The sequence below is a fragment of the Pyxicephalus adspersus genome, chromosome 4 (assembly GCF_032062135.1).
Source record: "Pyxicephalus adspersus chromosome 4, UCB_Pads_2.0, whole genome shotgun sequence".
Classification (NCBI taxonomy): Eukaryota; Metazoa; Chordata; class Amphibia; order Anura; family Pyxicephalidae; genus Pyxicephalus; species Pyxicephalus adspersus.
Genome location: NC_092861.1, coordinates 20,999,640 through 21,013,421, shown reverse-complemented (window position 1 = coordinate 21,013,421; position 13,782 = coordinate 20,999,640). Strand labels below are relative to the sequence as shown.

At 38.7% G+C, this 13,782-nt stretch overlaps 1 protein-coding gene across 4 annotated transcripts in view; it reads right to left on the bottom strand.

Annotated features, from left to right (window-relative positions):
• Positions 1 to 1,156: 1,156 nt before the first annotated feature.
• Positions 1,157 to 13,782, bottom strand: part of ROCK2 (Rho associated coiled-coil containing protein kinase 2) — a 107,751-nt gene continuing 95,125 nt past the window's right edge. For 2 of the 4 annotated variants that reach the window (XM_072407526.1, XM_072407529.1), the window contains 7 exons: positions 11,811 to 11,878; positions 11,530 to 11,618; positions 10,402 to 10,480; positions 9,828 to 10,086; positions 8,654 to 8,867; positions 6,823 to 6,914; positions 1,157 to 3,586 (listed from right to left, as the gene is read on the bottom strand). In XM_072407526.1, the coding sequence (XP_072263627.1) occupies positions 6,836 to 6,914; positions 8,654 to 8,867; positions 9,828 to 10,086; positions 10,402 to 10,480; positions 11,530 to 11,618; positions 11,811 to 11,878 (788 nt within the window). In that variant the 3' untranslated portion in view covers positions 1,157 to 3,586; positions 6,823 to 6,835. Of the gene's footprint in view, positions 3,587 to 6,822; positions 6,915 to 7,309; positions 7,369 to 8,653; positions 8,868 to 9,827; positions 10,087 to 10,401; positions 10,481 to 11,529; positions 11,619 to 11,810; positions 11,879 to 13,782 lie in introns of all 4 variants that reach the window. The other 2 variants (XM_072407527.1, XM_072407528.1) reach the window with 2 other exon arrangements.

The following is a 13,782-nucleotide window of genomic DNA, read 5'->3' as shown; positions in this document are numbered from 1 at the left end:
TGCACCTACAGATCTTGTTCAAACAATTTTAAAAAAGTGATGGAATCCATGTACATATTTTTTAGATATATGCATACACGTACATATTTTTTTTAATAGATTAAGACCCTAACCAATGACTTAAATATCATATATATCATATCATATCTGAAATATCATTTGGCCTGATTTATTAAAACTCTCCAAGGCTGGAGAGGATACACTTCCAGTAAACCTGAAATGGCTCTGGTCCAGGATTCAAAACAAATCGCTAACAAATAGCAAATTACTTTTAGGACAGAATTCCAGAATTGCTGGATCACCGAGATTCACTGACGAACGTGTATCCTCTCCAGCCTTGGAGAGCTTTAATAAATCAGGGCCACTGACGCAGATCAGAAGGCTGGCCAGCCAAGTAGATTTTTCAGGACAACAGACACCACTATACTAAAGCTCGGTACAGATATCACATTACTGTAGCCGAAAACACAATTATTTGCAGTGACAAATCCACAAATGAGCGCTATATGCACAGCGCTGTTCTGTTCCGCGGAGTAGGGTTGGGGGAAGAACAAGCAAGGTGTCTCAGGTGACAATCACATGATGAGTGTATGTAGCTTACACAGTTTTCATAAAATCAAAAAAGCTTTATTGGTGCAGAAGCCCTCAATTCCTCTGCAAACTGAGCCCATCGGGCAGCGGACGCACACATCTTCCATTTTCTGCTCACGTCACCTGATCTTGTACTGTTGGAGGTATGTAATCAGGTGACAAAAAAAAAAAAAAATCTGATCTAACTGCATGTGCCTGACATTTCGTGAAAGCCCCGTTTGACACACGCCAGATCCAAGGCATTTGTTGAAGAAGCAGCCCCAAACTCCCTTGGATAAGTGACGTATGTATCCAGGTAAAGACAGAAGGGAAGGGATCCTTCCCTTTAACAGTTTTCCAAAAAATAAAAAACTTTTTTTACATTATAGAAAAGTGTTAGCCACCATTTTATAGTTTGTTAAAAATGTGGTTATATGTTCGGTTTAATTTTTTTTTTTTTTTAAAGATGCAAACATGAACCTAAAAAAACCAACATGGCTACATAAAACATATGACGTCATAAAAGTTAATCAGATATCATCCACACGATCCCATTCACAATAGAAATACACGGAGCACTAGAGGCTACATGTTAAATTTTATTGTCAATATGGTTAACATTTTATCATACTGCTTTCTGTATAAAACATGCACTTTGAGGGATATTTAGGTGTACAGCATGAGCCCACATAAATTATATTTATATATATATATTTTCTTTTTTTTCTTTTTTTTTCTTATAAGACCATGTAAAAATAATTCCAATAAGCACCACATAGGTCCTTATTTCATTTTATATCCCAGCTAAACATTCTTCAAATGTTCTTCAAATGTTCTGTATGAAATGGATTCTATACCTTACAGCTAGGCGTAAAGAACAGTTCCTGAAATATTAAAATTCATCTACAGTATGACTGAAGCTTGTGACAGCTCACTGTTTATGTGCGTGTGTCAGGAACACTTAAAAAATACATTTATTAAATCAAAAGATTCTGCCATTTCCAGAGATAAAAACATCTAGAAGAGAAGGCTAAACAAGGCCAAAACAAGTCTGAGCACTTGGTGCGTACCCCTTCACCTACGAGGTGAGGCAAGCGGAGGCAGCCATTTTGTGGCCGGAGTACGGTTTGTCAGATGACGATCTATTGAATTATTAGTTTTAGATTAATCTTCCAACATTCTGCACAAGTCCTTAAGAGCCATAATACTCAACCAGAGCCCCATTAATGAACATACTGGGCTTTACATAAAGGGTCCATTCAAACGGTTCAGTCTGCTCTGAAAAGTGTACCCCAAAAAAACGCACCGGACCCTCAGTGCACCGCAACATCTGGAAACACAAGTGGCGGGAAAAATAAATCGGGTACTTTGTGCTTTTTCATTGGTGGATACGCCTTCACAGCCCAATGTTGACCCATCAACGAGCACAGACCATTGTTAATGGACCCATAAACCTATAACTATTTTACAATAAAGCAAACCTGTTATGATGGAAATATAGAAGCAGCTGTTGCTAGTTCCCTTACCCTATGCCTTCAACTTGCTGGGTTTGGAGGACATTAACAGGTCTGAAGGTAGAGCAGCTCTGTTGTCCATAGAAAACCACGAGTGTGGTTGGGTACTATGAAGAACATATTTGATTCTGTATAAGGCCCGGTGATTGTTATCTAGAAGTCTAAAGAATGAGCAGAACCTGTCTACAGCTAGCTGGTCCTGCCATTCATTCTACAATATTACAGTGGAAATAATAGGAGAAAAAATAAAAATAAAAGGAGACATTGGTTATTCTCTATAGATCATAGGCGGCCCAATTTGCCAAGCCTCGGAAAGGTGAAGCCATCGGGCAACAGTCTTGGCAACATTGGCTTAGCAAACAAAATGGCTGCCATCATGCTATGCAGGCAATGGGAATTGATAAAAAATAAATGTTAATTTCAGTGACTAATACTGGGGATTGAAACGCAATGTGTCATTTAAAGGTGGAGAGGTATAGTATAATATTAGCATCAAACAATTTCCATACATTCAGATGGAGGCTGGCAATAATATATTTTGTGTAAGTGTAAAAAAAAAATCTAACAGAAAAAAAAACAGTGCACTAATCAAAAAAGACAACATCTACAGCACCCCCAGCACTGCATCAGCTGATTTTGTAGGCAGCGGGGCCAAAGTTCAATAATGCAATGGTCCAAAAAAAAAATTTGACATCTTTAAAATAAGGCAACCAGATTTTTTTTTAATTTGGAAGATATCAATTGCAGTTACAAAGGCTTCAAGACTGAATCTGCTCAGCACTTGCATGCAGTTTATTTTTTGAATGAATCCCTTAAATTGGGGACAGAGGGTAAAAACACTATGGCTTTGTACATGTGCATAGGTGTAACTGCAGGTATTGGTCGAGGAGTACAAAAATAAACGGTGGCGTTCTCACATAGCCGATTCTGCAGTACAGTACAATAGAAATATATACACGGTAGAAAGGTCTTTCATTATGGAGTTCACTGATTGGCTGCATTAGGTAAAACACAGTTCAAAGTCCAGATGTAGTGTGAAAATCTGAGGAACGTTAATAAATCTGGCAACTAGCTGTCAGTCGTCCTCGATTGATGAAGATCTTTCAGTGCTAAAATAAAAAAAAAAAAAAAAAATCTTTTCAAAAAGTTGTCACATTTTTCATTTTTCGGAATTGGAAGGGCATAACCTGAGAGCTCCAACGCTGAGCCAAGGGCAATAATCCAAGGGTCCGCTTTTCCCAGTTACCTCTGACCACCCTGAGCAAAGCCACTCAACAGGCAAACAGACTAGTTACAATTTTTTTTCCTCTCCTTTATATATTGCAGCAACAATTTTGTAAACCTCTGATATATATAGCACAGTCTCTTAGGAAAAAAAATATATATTTAAATTTTTCCGATATTACAGGACATTGTGTTTTGCATTCAGTCTTATTTTTTTTCTTTTTGCTGGAAGAAATCATCATCTTGAAATGGGTACTGCATTCACAGAAGGCAGTTAGCTGCAAGGAAAAGAGAGAAAAAAAACAATTAGGAGATTTTAATAAATGCATACACATCATACACATAAAAAATGAATGAGAGGTATGGGGGCAAGGGGGTCTGCACCGGGTACTCCGGTTTCCTCCCACATTCCAAAAACATGCAGTTAGGTCACTTGGCTTCCCCCAAAATTGACCTTAGATGGTATTAAAGACATATGACTATGGTAGGGACATTAGATTGTGAGCCCCTTTGATAGACAGTTAGTGACATGACTACGGACTTAGTACAGCTCTGAGTAATATGATGGGGCTATATAAATACTGTGTAATAATAATAATAATGGAGTAAAGATTTTAGAAGCTAATCAAGTCAAAGCAATGAGACTTTTTAATACAAAGTGATTAATGCAACTAATGCTTTTTTATCTATTAGCTGATAATACTACTTGGAGATGTGCTGCACTTCTTTCCATTTTTATAATAATCATTCTTTAGAGATTTTAGATGTTAGTTAGGTTGAGACCTGCCGCAATCCCATGTGGTTCATCTGCTTGCTCGAACCAGCAATGGTTCCTAAAGATCCAGGGTCTGCAGATTTCACAGCGGGTGTCTATGGTGCTGAACAGCTCACTGCCACCCCTATTCATTCCCAAATGGGCTGCTGCAGGTAGAAGCTACATGTAGGTAGAGGTTCACTGGCTCGAGGAAGTGGTAACCACTGTAACCTCACTGTCTGATTATAGCCCTACTATTGCCCAACATAATTTTTTTTTTTTATAGAACAGCTACAGTTCTAAAAAATTGGAGTCACTCAGCCAATCAAAAAATAATATTATAGCATCTGTTTACCCCCTGCTCCTGATGTCTAGGAGCATTATGGCACATTTTGTGTCCTGTTGGCTCTGTGCTGCTTCCCTGGCTTCCGAAATGCCTACTAGGGATCACCACCATAATGGTAACACCTATAAACTCACCTAGGCACCCTTCACTTCCACCCAAAGGAACACCCACTGCGAGCCTGCTTTCTGATCATATTTCTATTACGCTTGTTATTCAAAATATAAGTTACAATCTCATGGGCCACTATAAATAACACATATATGTTAGTCTACAGGAACTACCAATTATTCAGTCTCACTGGTGCCGATGATTGGTTGATTTATTTATTACGCTTTGTGACTGTTCTCTTAGCACACACTGCTTTTAGAAATCAACCATCAATATTTGCTGAAATCCTTCCCTGTTCAAATAGATTTTTAGATTGTAAGCTCTTTTGGGCAGGGTCCTCTTCTCCTGTGTCATTGTTTGTATCTGTCTGTCATTTGCAACCCATATTTAATGTACAGTGCTGCGTAATATGTTGGCGCTATATACAGTATATATTCCCATTTTCTTTATTGTAGTCATGGAAGAACTATAATAATCTTTTGTACAGACACAAAAGTATAGAAAACCTAAATAGAAAAACCTACAGAAAGCTGTATCTACAGTTCTTCCATGGCTGCAATAAGTACAATGGGAATACTGGTAGATGGTTTCTTCTAGTCTTCTACTTCAAACGGTTTGAATTTTCAGCCCTATTTATGGTAAATTAACCTCCTGGAAACATAGTAGGTAATAATCACAATATTACAGATTAGGTAGACTTCTGCTCCAATAAAATCAGAATAATCAGAATAAAAGGAATCCATCACAGGCACATTAAAGGCGCATTTAATATAAAGGTACAAAAGAAAAAAAAACACAGCAAAATAAACACAAAAAACTGCAGAAAATGTCCCACAGCAAATACATCACACGCATGCTATAGGTATTAGTTGTACTTAGTCACATTTAGCTGTACTTTAGTGATTGAACATTACTAAACCAATCCAGCTGAATGTAACCAACTACTACTAGCTACACCGCATTTGATAACTAAATCCCTAAAAATTGGTACAGATCTGTCGATGAAGAATTTATCCTGGCTGCTGAAGAACGATTTACAAACCTTGTTATATTGAAGCTATCAAGCAAATTAATTTGGCACAGAAAAAAATGGAAAATCCTCTTTTACGGGGATCAAAACTGAAATTTTTGGTATTGACAACTGGCCAGGAAAAGAATTGCTACCAGAAAACATTTACTTTGGTGAATCCTACAGAACTACAGAATCATTCTCCGATGCTCCCTTAAGCTCTCTTAAGTGATCCTTTTGCTTCCAGCCTGGGGATTATAACTTGGCCATTACCTTCAAAGCATTAGGTCTATTATCAAATAACAGGCACACTTTACATGACTAGATCTATAAGGCTGATCCGTGTGCTTATTATATACAAGATATAAAAAGCACTACATATACACACTATAGAAAAGCACTACATAAAATTAGGGGTAGTCTTCTTATAGCAGCTATACCCAAATGGGTCAGGAAGTGTTTTATTTTTGGGTGCTGTAAGTAATTATTGCACTTATCTTTACCAAGGTTGGCATGATTGTTCATGTAAGGAATTGTTCATCAACAGGTTCAAAACTAAAAATAATAAATGACAGATCAAATACCCATACTGTACCACAGTAGCAGACTAATAAACTAGTCTATAATGTATATCAGAGATATGTTTAAATAAGTTTTTATAATACACAAACACAATACATATACCTTAAGAATGAAAGAGTCAGTTTACCTTCAAATAAAGAGTATTTCACTATAATGCTAGCCATGTACTTTAGTTTAACCCCAGCTCAACTTGCATCTGAAAAGAACTTAAATATGGGGGATCCAATGGATCCATGGTGGGTGCATAAGGCTGGAGAGGCAACTAAAATACCAGCAAATAATTTGGTTTTAGTCTCAGTACTCATCCCACACAAAATGGAGTTTGCCATATCAGGCACAAGAATGAAGTATCTGACTTCAGGCCAATTGGTGGTTAGTAACTAATCAGTCTCTTTCCCAAAGGAAAGGGAGGAGGTGAGTGCTTGATAAAGACATCTCTAGTCATTATTGTCCAAACCAGCATTACAGATCATTTGGTCTCTCCAATAGGGAGAGCATGAAGAACAAATGTCATGGCTCAGTTTCCATATGTTTGCAAAGTGCCCACGGCCATCAATTTCTGGATCTCCATTGTGTGTAGGCTGCTGGTATACCTTATCCTCTTCAGATACATTTCTGTCAAAAGATAATTCTGCAAATGGGATGCACACTTCAAACGCAGGCATGGATATATAAGTTGCTCCAAACTTTCAGATCAACCAGCAAGGCCAATTACCACGTTTACTGCTTCAGAAATCAAAAACATCCCCATCATCCTCCACGTCATCCAGGGACCAGTCCCAGTCCTTAAAAGCCAGGTCAAATAGTCTGCAATAGGAGCGTTGAGGTTGAGTAGGTGGCTTGAGACCAAACCCCTGGTGTCTGCTTGTCATGTGACCAGTTCCCGATACAGATCATGACGCACCGGAACTATGTTACATTTGACTGACCTACCTGTTTTGGGATTCTTGAACTGAAATGTCTACATACTGAAGCACAAAAAGCTGGCCCAGTACCCGCAGAAAGCAGTCAAATTCCCTGGATTGTTCAATATAATTTATTTTTGTAATATTCTGTTTATAAAGCAGTTGCCCCTTGAAGAACAGGCAGCCAATTTCAGACATTAGTGTGCAAAGGTTAGTGCGCATGGCAAGCATGGCACTGGTTACAAAGAGAGGCATGCCGGGAAAGGAAATGGGAAGCATTTAGCAAAGTTTACTTACAGTTTCATAAAGTTTAATAAAAAAATCAATGGAGAATAATTCGGAGGGCAGGACCAGAACTAGAAACAGAATTAGTAACAAGAAGAGGAAAAAGATGATGCCAGAAGAGAAGGACACAAGTTTCAGTGACAATATGATATGATGTATAAGACCAATGTCTAAGACCATGCCAGGGGTGAAAGTGAGAGGAGAGCATGTTTTAATTAATGTGTTATATCTATATATTAAATTAAAATAGTGGCTTCTACGTAAGGGGGATGCAGAGGAATAAAAATCAAAATGCATTCTCTAGCCAGGAACTGCTCACTGCTATTGTGTAAATGTGAATGGAAGACATACACACTCAATCCACACATGCAGGTAGAAATGGTCGGCTGTCATTGCATGCAAAATATGCAGATGGCTTCTCTGTTCAGTTACTGACACCTTGGGACAGAGGTACAGGTAACCTTACTAAAGGTTCTGTATGACCTGCTAATTATAAATGTAACTGTAGTCTGGGTCTCATTTCCTGATATGTGCTTCCTAAGCTCCTCATCCTGCACTAGATTGTGATAAAGACCCAAGTTAAAGTGACAGGGGTTAGGATGACATCAGGTGCTGTGCTACCCCACTGCTTCTGTGGAAGCCATCTTATATACCCCATATGTCTGGGTAAAGGGGGGTATGTGACCCTCTCCCCTTCATCCCAGGATCCAGTGTTTGGGGCAAGAAGGCAAATCAGATGTCCTATTCATAGATTATTGGATAGATTATTAAATGATTATGAATAGATTACTGAATGCCCCTATATAATGTACTGTGCAGCGTAATATGTTGGCGCTATATAAATACTGTTTATTGTTAATAATTAGGTAACTTGCCAGCGCTGAGTTACCACTTTGGGGCACCTTTGAAATTTCTATACTCCCATGGTCCATTAAAAGAGTCACTCATTTTTACTACTGCTCCATCAGAAAGAATTTTCTACCTGAAAGCCAAAAGTAAACAGAAACCCGCATATGCATGTGATACATATGGTTCCTCCACAATGTTCTCTGGTTCCTCGCTCTGATCTACACTTATTACAGGAACAAGTTTAGAGGAAGGAACCACGTCACACAGAGGCACCAAAAGATCAACATTCCTGAAAAGTAAAATCTACTTGCTCTGTTCACAAGTATGGCCCAATAAATTGGATTTTATATCCGTGTGAAGAGTACAATTTAGTTTTAACCACCACCATAGTGAATGAAGGTGGAGAAAAGCAAGAAACAGTATTTACCCAAAGATTTTAGTACTGAGGGATCAATACATGGTACCTTCCCTCCTAATCTAGTCTTACAATACACACATTGGACTTACCTGGGTTTGTTTGGAGGAAGCTGTCGACTAGGCCGTCTCATTGACGTGTTTGGCTGTACCTTCATGGAAGTTCTTGGAGAGGAACGAGCAAAGGGGTCAGGTGCTGGTGGCTTCTTGGGGATTTTCTTCACCAGCCGACTCACCCACTTTTGCTGCTCTTCCGTGGAGTTTGCTAGTAACAGTAGATTCTTTGCCGTAGAAATATCGTAGTTTACTGCAATGAAACAATATAGAAAATTAGGATCTTCATTGATAACATCTTACCAGTGTGTGTTGTTATTAATATTATTAAACAGACTTTTTATAGCGCCAACATATTATATAGCGCCATAGATTAAATAGACGAGAAAGAGAAGTGGAGAGAACCCTGCCCGAGGGGGCTTACAATCAATGAGTTAAAAACCTTATTCCGTGCATAGTTTTCAATAAAATATGACCTTGTAGCCATATTAAACTGAAGCTAAAATCACAGAAAGTTACATTTTTTTGTGCTTACTTGCAGTGGTTTTCCTTTCCTTTAATGTTTTCTTACTTGCAATTTGCTAGAAAAACTGACTGGTAAATTACTTAGCACAGCACGATCCTTACATGTCATAGCCCTCTATTCTCTGGGAGTGCCTGTGCTGGCTAAGCTCCTCTGCCCTATTCATAAACTTTATCTCCTAGATTGTAAGCTCCTTGGGGCAGGGTCCTCTTCTCCTCCTGTGTCACTGTAAGGTATGACATTTGCTACCCCTATGTAATGTATAGTGCTGCGTAATATGCTGGCGCTATATATAATAATAATAATATATCCAGGAGGATGTTACGCAGCACCAGTAATAAGAGCCTATGTATGTTCACACAGCAGTGGATTTCACAGAGATAAAACACATAAATGTTAACTACACATTTTTGTTGACTTCTGTTCTGGTTAAAGCAGATCAGTTGTACCGACTTGAAACAGTTCACAGCAAACAACATTTTTTTTTTTTTTTGGCAAGCACCATAGCGCCTGCCCTGACACCAAGGGACAGCAGATTGTGTCTTGAAATAACCCTATATCATAGATTCATGGCTGTGAGATCAGAAATGTATTACAATCTTTACTCTGTTCCATTAAATTCAATGAAAAGTTTGTGTACCACTATTATACATATAATGGATATGTGAGGATGGGGAAGGCCAGTGATACCTTTGCAAGGTGCTATCATGTCCTCCTTCTTATCCATGTGGTCCTTGTGGCATTTGATATGGCAGCGTCGGCACTCTAAGGCAGGAGGGGGTTTAAACATGTGCCACAGGGGCTTCATACAGGCATCACAACTGGTTGGGAAGTGGTAGAGGGTGGGGATGAACTCATGACCCTTGTGACAAATGTAGTTTGACTTCTCTACGGGATCCACTGGGAATTCCTGCTCCTTCTTGCATTCTCCTTCATTGTCATATAAAATCTACAAGACAGAAAATTAAAATCAACATGGGAATGATTCATTAAAAGATTCTCTGGAACTTAATGCCACTGCTTCTTCAACACAGCCTGCAACTAGTATACTAGTACTCAATATAACTCAAAAACAGGCCTCTAAATTTTCATCTTATTCATTCTTAGTCTTCATTTTCACCATACCAAAGTAAAATTGCATAAGATCCATCATGGTGGAGTGGGAGCAAATACAAGTTACGATCAACTATAAAATATAATTCTCCTAAAATGTAAAGCTGCCCATTTTCATGAATATAAAGGTGCATGCACAAGTTTAACACACCTGGAATATCCTTGGTATCTCCTTGGCATCTGCTCGATATACATCTGTCTGCGTCACCTGTCGTACGTGGAACAACTTGCTGCAAATGGAAGAATTAATATAGGTATTACCAGAGGAACTTTACCCCAGAAATATTTCTACACAAGATGTGAACTTAAAAAAACAAAAAAAAAAATGATTTGCTAAATAATAACATCGCTCCATATTACACATGCAATGAGCTCTTATTTTGCAGAAATTGTATGCAAGTTGTTTTAAGGTTACAGTTATCTGCAGGGTTAGTTCTCCAAATGATAATGAATGTCGTCATTTCTATACAAATGAAGAATTCGATTTTCACAAATTTACAAAAAAAAAGGTTAAGCAATAAAGCTGCATCAAGGTTCCTCTCATAAAGATGAATAGGTCCCCTCTTATTTAACCTGCACTCTGTGAACTATACATTGTGAACTCTGTGAACTATACATTGTTCCAAGCTATGTGGTACATTTATAGCAACTATAAATGTACCACATAGCTTGGAACAATGTATAGTTTTAGGTTAAGGTTAATCCACTCTGAAACACAATTTTAAGGATCACAGCAGTGTTCTCCCCAGCCCCTTTTAGCTGGGCGCACCCCCGGCTGTTTTTGGGTGGTTAATGAAAATTTGGGACTGCCACCCACCTACAGCTTCTTCCTACCCAGCTTAAAGAAATTCTGGGGAGAATACTGCATAGGCTAAATAATCTAGCAGTTTAAAGCTACATACACACCTCCAATGGTTTTCGTCTGATAATCGGCTCAGGGCAGATATCGGACGAGAATCTGGCGTGTGTACAGCTCCCGTCGTCCATCGTCTGAACGGCCATACTTGTGGATCCACGTACGACGAACAATCTTAATGGAAGCAAAGGGGGGGAGAGAGCGCAGCAGGGTGCCGCTACGTCGTTCTTCCCCTCCCCATAGAGGAGAACAGTGCTGTATGTACAGCACTCGTTCATGCATTGTGCAGTCCTTAGTCGTTGGAAAGGATCGTGAAAGACCCTTTCCAACGACAATTATTGCACATGTGTATTCAGCTTAAGGTGTGTAGATGCTGGACTTTGTACTAATAACCAGATAACAGTGACAATAGTAAATACTTACTCTATATCTAATACCATGTACGGGTTAGATTGCTCTTTGTCCTGCTCACTATCATAAAACAGGATCTTCTTGCTGCTGACAACCACATACTGCAGGAAACAGAAAACACAGAGACATAGCATATCAGTCTAGGCAGCTAAAAGGACTCATTATTGGTGATATCATTCTAAATTATTAACTTAGAAGACTAGAACATATACAGATGAGCCCACTCTTTTCTCCATAGAACATAGAAAGCTGGTCATAAAGTATTTCATACGCCCTATGTCGAACACACTCACCTTTTTAATCCATCCAAATTTCTTGGTGTTACGCACAGGAAGCGACAGCCATCCTTCCAATCTGGATTCTGCAGGGATCCAAAGAAAACAAGTTAGCAACAAAAACACAGCTGGTGACTACAAGAAAAACAATGACATTTACAAACCAAAAGTGTATCTGAGCAGCACACGCTCCAAGCCACGGGCATTTAAGCAAAGCAATCCTACAGTGAGACTGCCGGCTATTCCTAGTCATAGTGCTTTGTACTGTGGTTAACCCATTTACTAAGCTAGCATTAAATGAGTATGTGATTCAAGTGTTATAAGCGTCAGTGAGGCCATTCAGTCATTGGGGATTTAGGAGCTTGTCCCTGGCGGTGGGAAGTGATCACAGAGATCATCTCTCCATGATAGGCTGATATCCAACACAGCTCAATGCCTAACTCCGTATATACATAGTGCAAGAAAAGTGGTGGGCCTGGGAACGTGACCATTAAATTGTGTTTGACGTGGTCTACCTAACTTTCTGGGTGATGAGAGAGCAAAAGGAAACAGTTTAAAGGAAAATATTATTTATTGGATGTTTCCAGTATTACCAACATTGGACTATATACAAGAATTTCTTTTCTATGCAGAACAAAAACAATTTGGTTCTCACTTACTAAAGGCGGTGATATGTATCAAACTAAAATATTATGTATCTCTGGCCTTCCTAAGGACTAAAGTTACTTCTCCTCGGAATCAGACCTCAGCTATTCGTCCAATGTGGCTGAAGGCATATACATAGTACTTATCCATAAGACAGTTATTGGCTCTACTGGCCCCTAATTGCACATATTGTAAGTTCACGTTTTATCCTGTAGACTCTTTAAAAAAAAGTTTTAATAATAAAAAAAAACTAAATGTCCATTTTCTAATGTCTTTTACACTTTGCATATGGTGACCTACAATGAGCAGACAGATAGGGCAGGTTCAGATTGCCTTGGGATTGAGCCATCCCATGCACCTTGCCAGCCATTTGAATACTTCTACTACAGCACCCATTCTTAAAGAACCGTCTCCTGCACATTTGACAGCTGGCGGCACTAAATGGTAAGACTACGGTCCTGGCACGAGGAAGTGGTAAACGCACCACAACTTCACTGCCAATGTGAACCTAGACCAAGATCAAGTGAACTTTTGGGGTTTACTATAATATAGATACTAGTCAAATCCACTTAGAAAAACTATTGCTCGATTTATTGACAACTTCCCCATGAAAATGATTACTTATTAAATGGTATGGTTGTAAAACTTAACACTATAAACACACACACAAAGGAACTGCAGCAAACCACATGCATATCACTCTGTATGATCAAAATTAGACAACACTGGAAATGTTGGTCAAATAGTACTTCACTTATTAAGAAATAAACAACTTGTAGCACACACTAAGTAATCTGAACCAAAAGCAGACAAATAGTATATGGAAGACCAGTCTGGAGCAAGTAGATGGTTAGAAATCAATAATATAAAAGGCAATTACTAAATGCAGACAGAGATCATACACACAAGGGTGTCTAAAAGAAGTTGAAAGGCTGGATCTGTAGAAGTTATCTGCATAATTATGCTGGAAACAGCAACAGGAAAAGGATTTCTGAGCCTGTCTGCGGATATGAGGTGTGTTGACATAAACCACCCCTAGAATAAACATGGATTACTCCTACACCACAGCAGATGACAAAGTATTGATTTTTAGGGGTTGAATGGCCTCTTGTAAAGCTCTGGCAGAATTTACTTTACTTTCATACAGTTTCATAATTGAAAAGCAGAGAAGAGAACTAATCTGCAAATTATATATGTGCCTTCATATCACTCAAATGCTGCACAAGCACAACACTATACCAAAGAAATATTCAAACAAATAGGTTACAGTTTGCTCAGAATATGCTGCAAATAAAATTAAACATAGCTTCAGTGCTAAATAATATGCACTGAACAATGCTCGTGT